The 16,707-nt window shown below is 50.8% G+C and overlaps 1 protein-coding gene across 11 annotated transcripts in view; it reads right to left on the reverse strand.

Moving 5' to 3' along the window:
* PPP6R2 (protein phosphatase 6 regulatory subunit 2) overlaps window positions 1–16,707 on the reverse strand; it is a 75,929-nt gene that overhangs the window by 25,632 nt on the left and 33,590 nt on the right. For 9 of the 11 annotated variants that reach the window (NM_001206372.1, XM_021091044.1, XM_021091048.1 and 6 more), the window contains 2 exons: window positions 8,064–8,306; window positions 2,652–2,838 (listed from right to left, as the gene is read on the reverse strand). In NM_001206372.1, the coding sequence (NP_001193301.1) occupies window positions 2,652–2,838; window positions 8,064–8,290 (414 nt within the window). In that variant the 5' untranslated portion in view covers window positions 8,291–8,306. Of the gene's footprint in view, window positions 1–2,651; window positions 2,839–8,063; window positions 8,307–16,707 lie in introns of those variants that run through there. The other 2 variants (XM_013993939.2, XM_013993941.2) reach the window with 1 other exon arrangement.

Below are 16,707 nucleotides of genomic sequence, written 5' to 3' on the forward strand. Positions count from 1 at the left end.
TTTTGATCTGTGGGCCATAATCAGCCAATCCAAATCTACAGGCAATGCAAGCCTAAGCAATATTTCAGCAGGTTTTTCTCCGGAACAGGAGAGAATGTGGAAACTGACAAACTCATTCTAAACTTTGCTTATTCTAGGGAGTTCCCGTTGTGGCTCAGTGGGTTATGAACCCAACTAGAATCCATGAAGATGTGGGTTCAATCCCTGGCCTCACTCAGTGGGTTAAGGATCCAGTGTTGCTGTGGCTGTGGTGCAGGCTGGCAGCTGCAGCTCTGATTCAACCCTTAGCCTGGGAACCTCCATATGGCGCAAGTGTGGCCCTAAAAAAGCAAAAATAAGAGAAAACAAAATAAAATTTGCTCATTCTATAATAATGCAAAAGGCAAAGAAAACTAAAAACAATCTGAAGAAAAACAAAGTGCTAGGACTAACTATCGACTATCAAAGCTTATAAGGCAACAATAATTACGACAGTGTTGTCTTGGTAGTTACAAATAGGACAAAAGACCAGAAATAGACATATCCACCTGTGATTGCTAGATTTAGGATAAGAGGGGCAATGTAAAGCAAGCGAGAAGGAATGGCCTTATCAATACAGAGCTGGGTCAACTAGATAGCCACTTTTTTTTTTTTTTTTTGTCTTTTTGGGGTCACACCTGCAAGCATATGGAGGTTCCCAGGCCAGGGGTTGAATCAGAGCTGTAGCTGCCAGCCTACACCACAGCCACAGCAATATGGGATCCAACCCACATCTACAACCTACACCTACACCACAACACCAGATCCTTTAACCCACTGAGCAAGGCCAGGGATCGAACCCAAGTCTTCAGGGATGCCAGTCAGGTTTGTTACCACTGAGCCACGACGGGGACTCGCTGGAGATCCATATTAAGAAAAAAAAAAACATGGAGTTCCCGTCGTGGCGCAGTGGTTAACGAATCTGACTAGGAACCATGAGGTTGCGGGTTCGGTCCCTGCCCTTGCTCAGTGGGTTAACGATCCGGCGTTGCCGTGAGCTGTGGTGTAGGTTGCAGACGCGGCTCAGATCCCTCGTTGCTGTGGCTCTGGCGTAGGCCGGTGGCTACAGCTCCGTTTCAACCCCTAGCCTGGGAACCTCCATATGCCGCAGGAGCGGCCCAAGAAATAGCAACAACAACAACAGCAAAAGACAAAAGACAAAAAAAAACAAAAAAAAAAAAACAAAAAAAAACAAAAAACAAAAAAACTTCAACCTTAGACCATTTAGAAGAATCAATTCCAGGTACACTGTAGGTAGAAATATGAAAGGTGAAACAATAAAGCTTCCAAAGGAAATACAGATGAGTAACTTCATGATTTTGAAGTAGGCAAGAGTTTCTTAACAGAACAACAACAAAAAACCACAAATGAAAAAAATTATTAGGAGTTCCCACTGTAGTGCAGTGGGTTAAGAATGTGGTGCTGCCACAGCTGCAGCACAGGTCGCGGCTGTGGCTCAGATTTGATCCCTGAAAGCTTCCCTGGCCTGGAAACTTCCCACATGCCATGGGTGCAGCAATATTAAAAAAAAAAAAAAAGAATTTTGTCTTGAACTACATGAAAATCAGAACCTCTGATCATTAAAAGATTCCATTAAGAGAGTTAAAAAACAAACAAACAAAATTCCCAGCAAACAGAGTGGGAAGAAATGTTTGCAACACAAAATTAAAAGACTGGCATCCACAAAACAGAGCAAATTCCTATAAATCAAAACAGAAAAAAAGCCTGATAGAAAACAGGCAAGAAATTTCACACACACACACACACACACACACCTCCGAACGGCCAACTGATATATGAAAAAGTGCTCATCTTCTTCACTGGTCACGAGGGAGACGCAAATTAAAACCACAACCTAGAGGCCTGCCGGCCTGGCCACACGGCCAAAACAGACAGACTGGTAACACCAAGGGCTGGCGAGGAGAGGGCGCCGGGAGCTGTCATGCTCTGCGGCCGGGACCGCGAGCTGGCCACCACTTCCACGTCCACGTCCCAGGTGACCACATGCACATCCTAGTTATCACCGTGTGATGTGACACCTGGGGAAAAAGACGTCCTGACATTTTGGAGACAGTGCTGAAACGTGTATGGAGCAAGTGGCGTGCTGTCTGGGGTTGGCTCTGAAGCGGCCCTGGCGATGGAGGGCAGGGGTAAAGGATGAAAGAAGACTGACCCAGGCAATTCCTGATGCGCACAGGCGTCAGCAAAACACACGCCTTCCCGCGACCGTCTATGGTGAGGTGGCGCGGCCGCAGGACAGAGCGGCGTGGGGGCGAGTGTGGACTCCAGCGGGGGACGCTCCAGCTGAATGAAGCGAGCGCATTCACTGCCTTACAGAAACCTGTTACTGGAGGTTTCCGTTTATTTGCTTTGAAACAGAAGTGCCCCAGACACTTCTACCCACACAGACTGTGGCAGCAGGATGTCCGGGACCTCATGCCTGTGACCGGTCAGTGACAGGACGGGCTCGCCTCGTTTGGGCCCTGCACACTCCTGGGGACGGAGCAGGGCGGCCTGTTCCAGAGCTGGCCAGCAGAAACCTCTCCCAGGATCCTGCTGCCCACGGCCAGAGATGGGAGGCGGCAAGATGCAGCGCCAGCCAGGCGCCATCCCAGACCCTGGGCGTGGATTACCTGCTCAGTTTTCCTGGCAATGAGGTTGCCGATGGTCTTGCTGAAAAAACTGGCGAGCAGAGGGTTGAGGGGCGGTTCCCGGTCCAGGAAGTCGTAAAGAAGGTTCAGCAGGGTCTCGTCCCCTCCCAGCCTGTCGTTGATCTGAGGCACGTCACAGGTCAGCAGCTCACAGGCTGTGTTTGGGTATCTAAAGGGGCACAGTGCCAGCGACAGGAGGTGAAATCAGACTTCTTCAACCCTCATGGAGCTACTTAACCAAGCCGCCTCTTAGGAAGCAGATCGGGGAGCAAGAACAAAACACGGTCAGAACAAAATTGTGATTATTCTGTGACCAGCCTGCATTTTTGGCTACTCGAAGCCCGATGTTCCCGTCATACCTTTTTCTGGCGCCTCGGAGCCTCAACATCCCAACTTCTCCGCTTCCTCCTCTCCAGAAGCCTTGCTCATCTTCTGACCGCCCCTCGCCCTCACCTCCACACCTCTCTCCTGCAGCCACAGCCTGCATCACGCTCACCCCCCCACTCCACGGCCTTCCTGCCCCCCGTTATCCACAAGAGAGAACCGAAAAGATGCTGCACCCCCAGCAGCTCGCCGGGCAGCACCAGGTCCGGGGTGCTGCGAGGCCACCACTCTTGAGAAGAACCAGCGTATGTAAACGAAGTCCAAGTCATGGGATGGAAGTGGCCAGGTGCAAGATAACCCTCATCCCGTCCATGCAATCCCACGCCTCTGTGCTCCCCGCCTGACCCCTGACAGACACGGGACCACTGCTGAGGCCCTCGGCAGGCCTACCCAACAGCCTGCTGCAGCCAGGACAGAGCCCACCCCGGCAGGTCAGTGACAACGCCAGGTCCCACACCCAGCACGTCGGGAAACACAGGTGAGGACCCTCAGGACCGGAGCAGGCAGGAGCCTGCTGGGAGCACCCTGTGGGGCTGACAGCACTGGAGCACACCTGGCACCACACTGCATGAGACATGCTGGGCCGCGTTGGCCAGGTGACCTGACCTCTCTGTGCCGGGGCTTCCTCACCTGGACTTGGAGGTTGAGTGTCACCCCTTCTGCAAGCCTGGCATGCTGTAAGCCCTGGACCAAGGTCAGCCACTGTGACCCTCTGACTTCTGGCAGCCACCAACATGGGCCCCAGCACAGGCCTAAGGCAAGGCTGGCACGGTGGATCAGCTAGAGGGGCCTGGGTCTGAGAGACTCTCAAGGAAACAGCTGGGGAGCTAGCAGCCGCCCACAGGCGGACAAAGCCCGGGAGGCAGTGGGGCTGGTCCCATCAGCCCAGCCAGCGCTCATTTCCTGGGGCGCAGAGGGCCAGGGCCAGCAGGCAGCTGCATGTGCGGGACCTGCGGGCTTCACACAGAGGGGCCTCGACAGAGGTGTGGCCAAGGCCATGACCGAGGCGGGAAGCTGGTGGGGCAGCTCAGCACGTGGACGTGCGCCGCCCGGGCAGCACGTCCGGTGGGCAGAGGCAGGGAGCACCTGCTCAGAGCGCAGCACCTCAGGCCAGAACAAGGCCCCGTGGGATGCGGGTGGAGGGGCGTCCAAGATCCAAAGGACAAGACCCGCCGAGCAGCGGGGAGGAGCGAGGCCCAGCGCGCACGGGCGGTAGCTGAGCACAGCGCTCTCGTGGGGGGACCAGGAGCTTCTCCAGCAGGATTTTACGATTCTTCTTCAAAAACGTCCTGCTTTGCAGGTTCCCCGATCTAGGCAGGGAACAGGCATTTCAGTTAAACACAGCAGGTGGACCGTGCAGGTCGGTGATCACCCCGTCTCAAACGCCTCCTCAAACGACGCAAAGAAGACAAGACACAGACGGAGGTGGGAACGGCCTCCTGGCCGCAGGTGGTGGCGGCCAGGCAGGTCCGAGGCTGGGGGCGAGGGGTCCGCTAGACACCCAGCTCCGTGAGGCCAGGACGGGGACAGGCAGAGAGAGGCCTGGTGCAGTCAGACTCCCAGCCCCCACTCCTCGTTTGGTTTGCTTAGTTTTGTGATTTGCTGGTTTCTCCCAGACTCGGACTCTGCAGCTCTCCTGATTTTCGATGCTGGGATGTCCCTGACCCGACCCAGGGCAGCATGTCACCTTGCTGGCAAGTTCCAGGACAGCAGGGTTAGGAAATGTCCCCAGGAGGCTGCACACCTGTGGCATCAGACTTGTCAGCAGCAGGGCTGGGGCTTGGAACGAGAAGAATGAACCATGCTGCCACCACGTCAGCACAAAGGCCGCAGCAGCCACCCCACCCCGACGGTGCCCCCTGAGGCACTCAGGACAGGAGAGCACAGGACACGGCCCGAGAGCCCAGGGGCACGTCAAAGGCTTGGCTTCTGTGAGCCAGACTCTTGCACCTTCCCCGACACAGAAAAGCCTCACTCCACTCCCTTGAGAGGCCTGGTTTTCTATAATGAACACTCATCTCTGGAAGTCCTGACTCACTGGTCTTGGTCGCAAAACCTGCTATACCCATCTGGGCCCCAACCTGGCCTCTGCAGAGCCGCCCCCACAGCAACCTGAGAGGCTGCATCCGGCCTAAGTCCTCCGTTTCGTCCGCCAGGTAAAACACAATTCTCAACTTTCAGGTTGTGCATCTTCTTCCCAGTCAACAAAGACAGAGTCTTCAAAAGCACACAGCCGTGTCCAGTCCGGAGTGTAATCAGAAGCATTTAGAGAAAGCAGGGAGGAGAACAATGCACTCGAGACAAGCCTGAGCCCCAGCCTGCCAGCAGGCACCCTTCTCAGGAGGCCTCTGGAGACCAGCACCCGCCAGCAGAGGAGAGGAAGGCAGACACGGGCAGCAGCAGAGCGAGGCTGGAGGGTGCAGGAACTTCCCTGCCAGCCTGATGCCTCCCTCTGTGCCTGGGCCTGATGCTCTGCCTCCCACGCTGCACTTGGTCCGGCAGGCAGGGTCCTTCCCGGGCCTGCCCCGACCCAGCACCGCCTCCCCCTGGCAAGCAGCACGAGTAACAAAAGCGCTATCCTAGCATCCATCTGCTGGCCCTCGGTCTTATTTCTCAAGGGCAAACTGGACAGGAACCTCAGAAAAAAGGCCAGAAGCTTCCTGAGGGTTCTCGGGCTGGCCCAGGGCTGCTCCACCGAGGTCACACCTTCGTGTCCCTAAAGCAGCAACAGCTGAGTGCTCAGGACCCGCTTCCGCTCCTGGGAAGTCTCTCAAGATCCCGGCCTGCAGCACGAGGGCAAAGCCTCAGCAGCTGGGCTGCTCGCCAGGTCTGCGCTAGGAGCTTCACCTCAGGGGCACACAGGTCCCTGGAGGAGGTGCTGCTGACCCTGCTGGCCGGCCGCAGGGGACAGCTGTCTAGAGGCTTGAGAAGCGTGGGCTGTGTCCTGAATGCCAAACTCACTACAGCACAGCCACCGTCACGCACATGTCACCTGGGGTTGCCCACACACGCCAAGGTCAGAGCCAGCTGCTCAGCAGAGCCTATGGCCTCAAGCCTCCGAGAGCTACGCTCAGCTCACAAGGGAAGTCCGCCGACTCCGGCCTATTTGTATCTTCAGCATCTCTGAAAAATAACCTCGACCTTGCGTCTTCCTTCAGCTACCACCTCATCCATCTACCCAGCCTATTCCTCTTCTCAAAAAGAAACTTCTTACTTAATTTTAATTAAAAGCAAACTAATTTTACAATTAACTTTTCAGTTACTTTCCTGTCCCGGTGGCAGGGCTCGTGAGGGGAGCACTCCCGCCCTCACCCCTCCCCCGGGTCGCAGTCCTGCCGTTACCGCAGCCTCTCGTCCGCCTTCTCTACAAGATGCACGGACACCTCTCCATTTAGCCCCTGCAGACATGAGGACCTGACCTCCTGTGGCGGAAGACGAAGATGTGACTCTCAGGTCCCGCCACCCCCACTGCCCCTCCGCGCTCTCTGAAAAATGATGCTGCCGTTTTCAGGTGGTCTGTGCGCAGAGCTGACCCTGGAGGGAACATGCAAACACTGCCTGATTTGCTTATCTCGAGCTTCCCCGCCCCCAGGTTCATGGTCCCCTGCCTGGCTGCTTTGTGTGCTCTCACGTCTCTCCCAAACGCGGACTCTAAAACTCTCCTGGCGCCCTGGGACCCTCTGCCCAGAACCACGGCACACAGCCCAGCTCCCCTCCAGACAGGGAGGGCCTGGACCTGGGCCTCGGAGAAGACACCTGGGGAGTGAGAGGCACGAGGGCATCGCGGGTGAGGCTGAGACACAGGTGACGACCGTTCCTGCGGCCCCAGCCCCCGCCTCCCCCAGCACCGGCTGACACCCGAGCAGAGGCAGAGCACCCTGCTTTACTCCCCCTAAGTCAGCAAGGACGTCCTGTAAAGGGCCAGAGTACACACGTTGGGTCTGTGTTGTCATCGCCAACAGGCCAGTGTGGGCGTGGTCAACAAGACTGTACTGGTGGAGGAGTGCCCATCACGGCTCAACGGGTTACGAACCCAACTAGGGTCCATGAGAATGTGGGTTCGATCCCTGGCCTCGCTCAGTAGGTTAAGGATCCGGCGGTGCCGTGAGCTGTGGTGTAGGTCACAGACGCAGCTCGGATCCAGCATTGCTGTGGCTGTGGCGCAGGCTGGAAGCTATAGCTCCTGATTCAACGTTAGCCTGAGAACCTCCACATGCCGTAGGTGTGGCCCTAAAACGCACACACACACACACACACACACACACACACACACAAAGATTTTACAGGTGAAAAATGAAATGTGAGTTTTGTCATTTTCATGTTTCGCAAAATATTATTCTCTTGATTTTTCCCAATCATTTAAAAATGTGAAACCATCCAGCTTGCAGGCCTCACAAAACCGGGATGTGACCTGAGGCCACAGTCGGCCAGCCCTGCTCTGGCACTTAGCACCACACTGATCCAGGGCACACGGAGCAGCTGCGTCTGTCTGCGGGGCATCCCTCTGCGGCACGGGCTCCAGCTCCCCAGCTCCCCGGAGGGGCCTGGACCCTGAGCGGCACCCTCAGAGCTGGAGGCCAGTCCCCTGTCCTTCCTGTCACCCAAGGCCCCACCGTCCCCACTCCTGTGTCGTCACTCTGCCCCGAGTCCTCTCCCGTCCCTCCCGCCACCTCCGAATGTCCTGGCTGAGTGCTGAGCTTGGGGAACAGTCAGGACTGCTAACGGCACGGCCCACGTCCTCCGCGGCGGGGCGGTCAGCGCCACCGTCTCTGGGGACTGGCTGGTTCCCCAGGCGGCCCCACCCGTCAGGCCAGCTCTGCCTCCACCAGCCAGTTAGGGTCGGCCTTCCGGCTGGGACTCACCAAACGCTGCAGCGCAGTGCGGGGCAGCACAGGGCAGAGCGAGGGTCACACACAGGACACCCCCTGGACTGGGCTCCTCACAGCGCGGGCCGGTCCCCGCTGCCCACCGCCTGCCTGCCGCACAGCCCGGCGGAGCCGCAGCACCTACTTGAAGCGGACCTTCTCCTCCACGTCCAGGGCCGGGTCCTGCGTGACCAGGTTCACCAGCTCCTCCATACACTGAGGCCGGCAGAGGAAGTCCAGCAGCCGCCGATTCTGCGCCTTGCACTCCTGCAAGATGTCATCTTCGTCCATTAGCTCTCGCAACGTCACGTCCTCCTGATCGAGCAGCTTGTCGATGTGCGACGTGGTGTTCAGGTCAAACTTCCAGAACATGGTGACGGCCGCGGAGCTGCAAGCAGACAAGAGGGTCACATCCCGTCCTGAGCAGGTCCGACCAGCAAGCCCGCAAGGCCACTCCCGACGTGGGCCTGGGCGGGAGGGGGCGCTCTCCCACGTTCCCGCGTCCCAGCGCCCAGCCCTCCCGAGCGAACGCCGGACGTCTTTGGCCCTCGCGCCGCATCATACGCATTTTTAACTTTCTGTATGCTATGCTTTGAAATCTTTAAGACATCAAACAGAGTTCCCGCTGTGGTGCAGGGGGAACTGACGGCAGGGGCTCGGGTCCCTGCTGAGGTGTGGGTTTGACCCCCGCCCGCTGCAGTGGGTTAAAGGATCCAGCAGTTGCTGCAGCTGTGGCGTAGGTAGCGACTGTGGCTTGGATTCATTCCCTGGCCCAGGGAACTTCAATATGCCATGGTGAGGCCATAAAATAAAAAATTTTTTTAAAACTCCATCTACTTAATAGGTATTTTCTTTTTTTTTTAATCTTTTTTTGCCATTTCTTGGGCCGCTCCTGCGGCATATGGAGGTTCCCAGGCTAGGGGTCTAATCAGAGATGTAGCTGCTGGCCTACGCCAGAGCCACAGCAATGGGGAATCCAAGCCACCTCTGTGACCCACACCACAGCTCACGGCGACGCCAGATCTGTAACCCACTGAGCAAGGCCAGGGATCGAACCCGCAACCTCATGGTTCCTAGTCGGATTTGTTAACCACTGAGCCACGATGGGAACTCCTACGTAATAGGTATTTTCTATTTCCACTTGTTTCCATTTTGGTAATCTGCACTGCTGAAGGAATTTAAGCATTTTACCCACATTGATTAAATTATTGACATGAAGTTTTTTCCAAATATTCACGGTTCTTTTTATGTCAAGTAGGCTCTGCAGCAGCATCCCCACTTTCATTCCTACGTATTAGTAACACCTGCCCCCTCGCTTCTTATTTTTTCCGTCAACAGGTTTATTGATTTCATTGGCCTTTTGAGAAACCAGATTTGGCTTTTTCTGTATTACTTGCCCATGTTCTATCTCACTGATTTCCTCTTGCGTCTTTATCATTTCTTCCACACTGCATACATTGGCTTAATTTGCTCTTTTTCTAGCTTCTTAAGGTAGACCTTCTCTTTTGCAGTAGAGAATTTAATGCTATAAAGTCTCCTTCAAGTGCTGCTTTAGCTGAATCCCACCGATTCTGATGCTTCTATTTTCACTGAATTCAAGATATTTCTCATTCCCCTTTTGACTTTTCTTTGCTGTATAGGTTTAAAAGTATAATGCTTAATTTTCCAATTGCTTCAGGACTTTTCTAAACATCTATTGTTGAGATCTAATTTTTGGTGTGGTCAGAAGGCAGACTTGTATAATTTCATTTTATCAATTTATTGATATGTTTTATGGTCTAGCATAGGTTCAACAAACTTTTTCTACAAAGAACTAAACAGTAATTACAGAGGCTACAGAGGGTCTCCACTGTATGTTTTCTTTGTTCCTTCTTCTTAGTGTGCTTTTAAACACATAAAGCCACTTGTAGCCCACAAGCTGCACAAAACCAAGCCACAGGCTGAATCTCCCCACAGCCTGTGGTTTGCCAGCCAATGGCCTTGCAAATGATATGGTCCATCTTGGTCAAAGTGGCCTGTGCCCTGGAAAGTAGCTTTTATTCTGCTGCCGATAGGTGGGCAGCTCCATCATGTTGGTGGATAACGCTATTCAGGTCTCCATAGCCTCCCTGTTTTTGTGGCTACTTGTTCCATCAATTAACGAGAGTGGAGGCTGTGATCGCCAACTACAGCCGTGGACGTACGTCTCCTTTTGATTCTGCAAGTTTCAGCTTCATGTGTCTGAATTTATCTTATTGCAGGCGTGCATATTTAGGATTGGTGTGTCTCCCGCCTCTCTGATCATCTGGCATGTCCCTCCTTTTCTCTGGCAGCCTTGTCTGCCGTTAACAGAGCGCGCCACTCCCGTGGTTCACACGGTACAGCCCGCAACATCCTTTACTGCCAACCTACATGTGCCTTCATATTTAAAGGGTTTCTTCTGGGAGTTCCCGTCATGGCTCAGTGGTTAATGAATCTGACTAGGAACCATGAGGTTGCGGGTTCAATCCCTGGCCTTGCTCAGTGGGTTGGGGATCCGGCGTTGCCGTGAGCTGTGGTGTAGGTCGCAGACGCGGCTTGGATCCCGAGTTGCTGTGGCTCTGGCGTAGGCCGGCAGCTACAGCTCTGATTGGACCCCTAGCCTGGGAACCTCCATATGCCACAGGGCGGCCCAAGAAATGGCAAAAAGACAACAACAACAAAAAAATAAAATAAAAAAATAAAGGGTTTCTTCTCTCAACAATACAAGACTAATGTGGTTTTGCTTTGTTATTCCACTTGTTATTCTCTGCCTTTTCTTTTCTTTTTTTCATCTTTTTGCCTTTTCTAGGGCCTCTCTGAGGCATGTGGAGGTTCCCAGGCTAGGGGTCCAATCGGAGCTGCAGCCGCCAGCCTATGCCACAGCCACAGCAACGCGGGATCTGAGCCGCGTCTGCAACCTACACCACAGCTCAGGGCAATGCCAGATCCTTAACCCACTGAGCAAGGCCAGGGATTGAACCCGCAACCTCATGGTTCCTAGTCGGATTCGTTAACCACTGAGCCATGACGGGAACTCCTTTATTCTCTGCCTTTTAACTGAAGTATTTTGATCATTTACATATGATTTGGTTCACTTTGAGTAACCCGAAAAAAATGCAACACACTTTCATGATTAAAAAAAAAGACTCTCAACAAGTTCTCTGGTAGCCTAGCACTTAAGGATCACGTGTTGTCGCTGCTATGGCTCAAGTCACTGCTGTGGTGTGAGTTCAATCCCTGGCCTGGGAACTTCCACATGCTGTGAGTTCGGCCAAAAAAAAAAAAAAAAACGCTGGATACAAAAGAGTAAAACTAAATACTTCCATTTCTATGAAATTTTAAACAAAGCAAAATGAACCCAAAGTAACAAAGAGACTAGAGGTCCTTAAGATCAAGGGTGGCAAGAAGGACAGAGTCTGGGGATGATGCAAACGCTCTGAATCCACACTGGGTTCTGCATCTGTATTTGTCAAAATTCACAGAACCACAAACATAAAACAGGTCCATTTACTGTAAGTTACACCTCAATATCATTTTTTAAAAAAACAGGAGTTCCCATCGTGGCCCAGTGGTTAACGAATCTGACTAGGAACCATGAGGTTGCAGGTTCATCCCTGGCCTTGCTCAGGGGGTTAAGGATCTGGTGTTGCCATGAGCTATGGTGTAGACTGCAGACGTGGCTTGGATCCTGCGTTGCTGTGGCTCTAGCGTAGGCCAGTGGTTACGGCTCTGATTGGACCCCTAGCCTGGGAAACTCCATATGCCACGGGAGCGGCCCTAGAAGGGCCAAAAAGACAAAAAAAAGAAATTATAATAAAAAAAATTGTATACAACAAACAAGAAATCAGTAAAACAAATAATTAAGGCTAAATAATTACTGATAAAATAGTTATGAAGCTAAGTGCAAGATTCAAAAAGAATCCATACACTGGAAAGGTTAGTTGTTGAATGATCTGCCATTGAAAACCTCTATGATTCCGGTAACAACAACAAGAGAAAACAGCCTGGCCCAGGGCCCTTCCTTCAGCCTCTCCATCCAAGCCTGACCTCATCTTTGCACACACTCACCAGCATTCACGTGCAGCGAGCCTGCCCTACCACACACCCCCAGCATCCCCGTTCTGTCCTCACCAGTTACTGCTACTAGCAAGCTCTGGGTTACCTATTAACATGATAAGGAATCCTAATATATCTTTAAATCACCGATCACATTTTTTCATAAAATAGAGCCGAGGTCAATTCCCTGAGTTCCTATCGTGGCACAGCAAAAACGAATCTGACTAGGAACCACGAGGTTGAGGGTTCAATCCCTGGCCTCGCTCAGTGGGTTAAGGATCCAGCATTGCCAAGAGCTGTGGTGTGGATCGTAGATGCAGCTCAGATCTGGCATTGCTGTGGCTCTGGCGCAGGCCAGCAGCAACTGCTCTGATTAGACCCATAGCCTGGAAACCTCCATATGCCACAAGAGTGGCCCTAAAAAGACAAAAACAAAACAAAACAAAAAACCCCAGAGGTCAATTCTGTGGCATGTCATTTTATCACTCTTTCACTATTAACCAAATAAGCATCCTTTTCGCACATTCGTCTTATTAGAATTATACCCAGTAGACATTTCTACTGATAATTAGGAGAAGAGGGTGCTAAGATAATTGTCTTATTGAAGAAAAGCAGAGATAACATTAAGTTTAAAAAGTCAGAAGAGGGTGGAGGGTGGGGGATGCACTGAGGGTTTGGGATGGAAATGCTATAAAAATTTGGTTGTGATGATTGTTGTACATCTATCAATGCAATACATTCATTAAGTAATTTTAAAAAAAAAGTCAGGAGTTCCCGTCGTGGCGCAGTGGTTAACGAATCCGACTAGGAACCATGAGGTTGCGGGTTCGATCCCTGCCCTTGCTCAGTGGGTTAATGATCCGGCGTTGCCGTGAGCTGTGGTGTAGGTTGCAGACGCGGCTCGGATCCCGAGTTGCTGTGGCTCTGGCGTAGGCCGGTGGCTACAGCTCCGATTCAACTCCTAGCCTGGGAACCTCCATATGCCGCGGGAGCGGCCCAAGAAATAGCAACAACAACAACAACAACAACAACAACAACAACAACAACAAAAGTCAGAAGAAACACCCATGACAAAATGGTCTTAAGTTTAGGGAGGTCACAAAAAAACCAAAGAATGTGTAACTTTTAACCAGCAGTAAAATAGAAACAAAAACAATCTAGCCAATGGAAAACAGAAAAAGAGAAATAAACAAAAACAAAAGGAAGAAGTTCCCACGGTGGCTCAGCGGAAACAAACCCAACTAGCACCCGAGGAAGCAGATTCAATCCCTGGCCTCGCTCAGCGGGTTAAGGGTGTGCGTCACAGACGCGGCTCAGATCCAGCGTTGCTGTGGCTCTGGTGTCGGCTGGCAGCTGTAGCTCCGATTAGACCACTGACCTGGGAACTTCCATGTGCCATGGGTTCGGCCCTAAAAAGGAAAAACAAAAACAAAAGGAAAGTATTAGTAAATGGAAAATGTGAAATAAAATGGTAGAAATCCGTACGAATAATAATTTCAAAAATTCTATATGGAATAAACTAATCAATACAAGAGTTTCTCAGGTTGAATTTTTTTTTTTGCTGAGCATATTACCGCTGGGCATAAAAAGCCAATCCCAAAAGGTTATCAACTGTATGATTCCATTGATATATGACATTTTTGAAATGAAAAACTTTAGAAATGGAGGACAAATTCAGGGTTGCCAGTGGTCAGGCATGAGGAGGGACAGGAGGAGGGAGAGAAACGCGTGTGGCCATAAAAAGGCAACGTGAGAATCCTCGCAGCTTCGGAACCGTGCAGCCACCTGTCTGTGATAGCGCGTTATGGAACCCACACAGACGACAAACTGTCCAGAACTCAATGCCTAAACGCACGCTACAAACAGAACTCCAGAAGCAAGAATAACAGTGGTGGACTGTATCAGTGTCAATTCCTGGTTGTGATTTTTCTGTGCCAGTTTTGCAAGCCATGACCACTGGAGACAGCAAGGGGTCCCTCTGTATGAGTTCTTACAGCTGCAGAGGTAAAAAGGGGAATAATACTAGGAATAAGCTCAAGCTGTTAAAGAGATATTAAATCTACACCCAAAGGACAGAGAATATAAATTCCTTTTGAACACACCACGTGACACTTACAAATATAAATGTATTAAATCAATTGGGAGTTTCTGTCATGGCTCAGTGAAAACCAACCCAACTAGTATTCATGAGAATGCAGGTTTGATCCCTGGCCTTGCTCAGTGGGTTAAGGATCCAGCATTGCTGTGACCTGTAGTGTAGGTCACAGATGTGGCTCGGATCCCGTGTTGCTGTAGCTGTGGTGTAGGCCAGCAGCTGTAGCTCTGATTCGACCCCTAGCCTGGGAACTTCCATATGCTGCAGGCAAGGCCCTAAAAGGAAAAAAAAAAAAAGATATTAAATCAGGAGTTCCCATTGTGGCTCAGCGGAAATGAATCTGACTAGCATCCACAAGGACGCAGGTTCGATCCCTGACCTAGCTCAGTGGGTTAAGGATCTGGCATTGCTGTGGCTCTGGTGTAGGCCAGTGGCTATAGCTCTGATTCAACCACTCGCCTGGGAACCTCCATGGGTGCAGCCCCAGAAAGACATTAAATCAATACCAGAAGCCTCAACATCCTCCAAACGGCCCTTATCTTGTAGGCTGTCTCCCCAACACAATGAAGTATGGAAATTAGTAGCTCAAGGATAATTTTTTTAAATCTCATATGTCAAGAGACAGGCTGATCCTTAAATCTACATGGAAAGTGAGAGATTGAGAAAGACAAAACAGTCTTAAAGACGAACAACGGTGAAACACTCCTTCTTTCCACTTTCAAAATTTACAGCACAGTCCCAGGAATCAGGACAACGTGGACCAGGATACGGAGCAACATCGAGATGATGGAGCAGAACGAGTCAATAAACAAACACTCACGTTTAGTCAACTGCTTTTTGACAAGGATGCCAAAACAATTCAATGGGGGTTAGAACAGCGTTTTCAGGGTATGACGCTGGGGAGTTATCCTGTGACCCAGCAGGTTAAAGATCCAATGCTGTCCCTGCAGCAGCGCAGGTGGCTGCTATGGTGCGGGTTCGAGCCCTGGCTCAGGAACTTCCCACATGCTGTTGAGTGTGGCCCAAAAAATATATGACGCTGGAACAACTAGATATCTGCATGCAAAGGAAGAAATGTGGACCCTTACACACGACACACAAAGATTTACCCAGAACAGATCAAAGACCTAAATTTAAGGGCTTTAACTATAAGACTCTTAGAAGAAAAAAAATCATGATTTTGGGATTTGGCAATGGTTTCTTAGCTATTTCACCAACAGCAACAAAAGAAAACACAGTTCTCGCCATGGCGCCATCAGGATCTGCCAATTCTTGGGAGTGCTGGTTCGATCCCAGGCCTCGTACAGTGGGTTAAGGCTCCAAGCATTGCTGCAGCCAGAGCTTAGGTCATGACTGCTGCTCGAATCTGATCCCTGGCCAGGTAACTCTCTATGCCAAGGGGCAGCCAAAAAAGACAAAAAAAAATAAACCAAAATACAAATTGGACTTCCTCAAAAATAGTTTTTGTGCTGAACAAGGTCCCTGTAGACCACAGGGAACTGTAGTCAATATCCTGTGATAAACCATATGGAAAAATATAAAATATACATGGGTATAACTGAGTTACTTTGCTGTACACTCGAAACTAACACAACATTGTAAATTAACTATACTTAAATAAAGGAAAAAAAGTGGGTTTTGTGCTTCAAATGACACCTTCAAGAAGGTGTAAAAACAACTTACACAACTGGAGAAAATTGTTACCAAAAAAAAAATTTTGCAAATCATATATCTGATAAAGGACTTGTATCTAGAATATATGAGGAACTCATAACTCAATAATAAAAAGATACATTTTATTTTTATTTATCAGTTGTTTTTAGAGCTGTACCTGCGGCATATGGAAGTTTCCACGCTAGGGATCGAATTGGAGCTGCAGCTGCTGGCCTACACCACAGCTCATGGCAATGCAAAATGATACGGCGCCTTTGAAAAATCATCCAGCGAGTCCTCAGAAGATTAAACGGAGAGTTACAATATGAGCCAGCAAGTCCACCCAGGCACACACCCAAGAGAGAGGAAAACAAATGTCCACACAGAAACTGTCCCCCAATGTCCACCGCGCATTATTCATAAAAGCCAAAGTGGGAACAAGCCAAATGTCTACCAAAGGAAGACTGCATTTCAAAAACGCAGTCTACCCATACAACCGACCATGACTCCATAAAGAAAACGGAAGCGGACTGGCAGGCACTGAAAGCTGGATGAACCTCGAAAGGTGCCGCTGAGAAGTCCGTCATCAAAGACCACACAGTGTACGACGCCGCTTCCACACCATGACCAGAACAGGCAGGTCTAGAGAGGAAAACAGGGATAATGGCGGTGGGGGTGCTGGCAGGGAAACGGGGAGTAACTGACAAAGGGTACAGGTTTCTTTCTAGGGCGACTGACCAAATTTGACCACGGTGATGGTTGCACAACTCTGTGAATACCCTAAAATCCACTGAATACTTGGAACGGGTGAATTTTATGGTGTGTAAATTACATCTCAACAAAGTTGTTAAAAGAAATCCTATGTGTCTGAGACCAAATAACACACCCTTGGAAAATCCTTAGGTTAAAAACATGATTAAGAAACACAATTGGGAGTTCCCATTGTGACGCAGTGGGTTGAGGCCCCGACGTTGTCTCTGTGAGG

Source organism: Sus scrofa, chromosome 5 (genome assembly GCF_000003025.6).
Source record: "Sus scrofa isolate TJ Tabasco breed Duroc chromosome 5, Sscrofa11.1, whole genome shotgun sequence".
NCBI lineage: Eukaryota > Metazoa > Chordata > Mammalia > Artiodactyla > Suidae > Sus > Sus scrofa.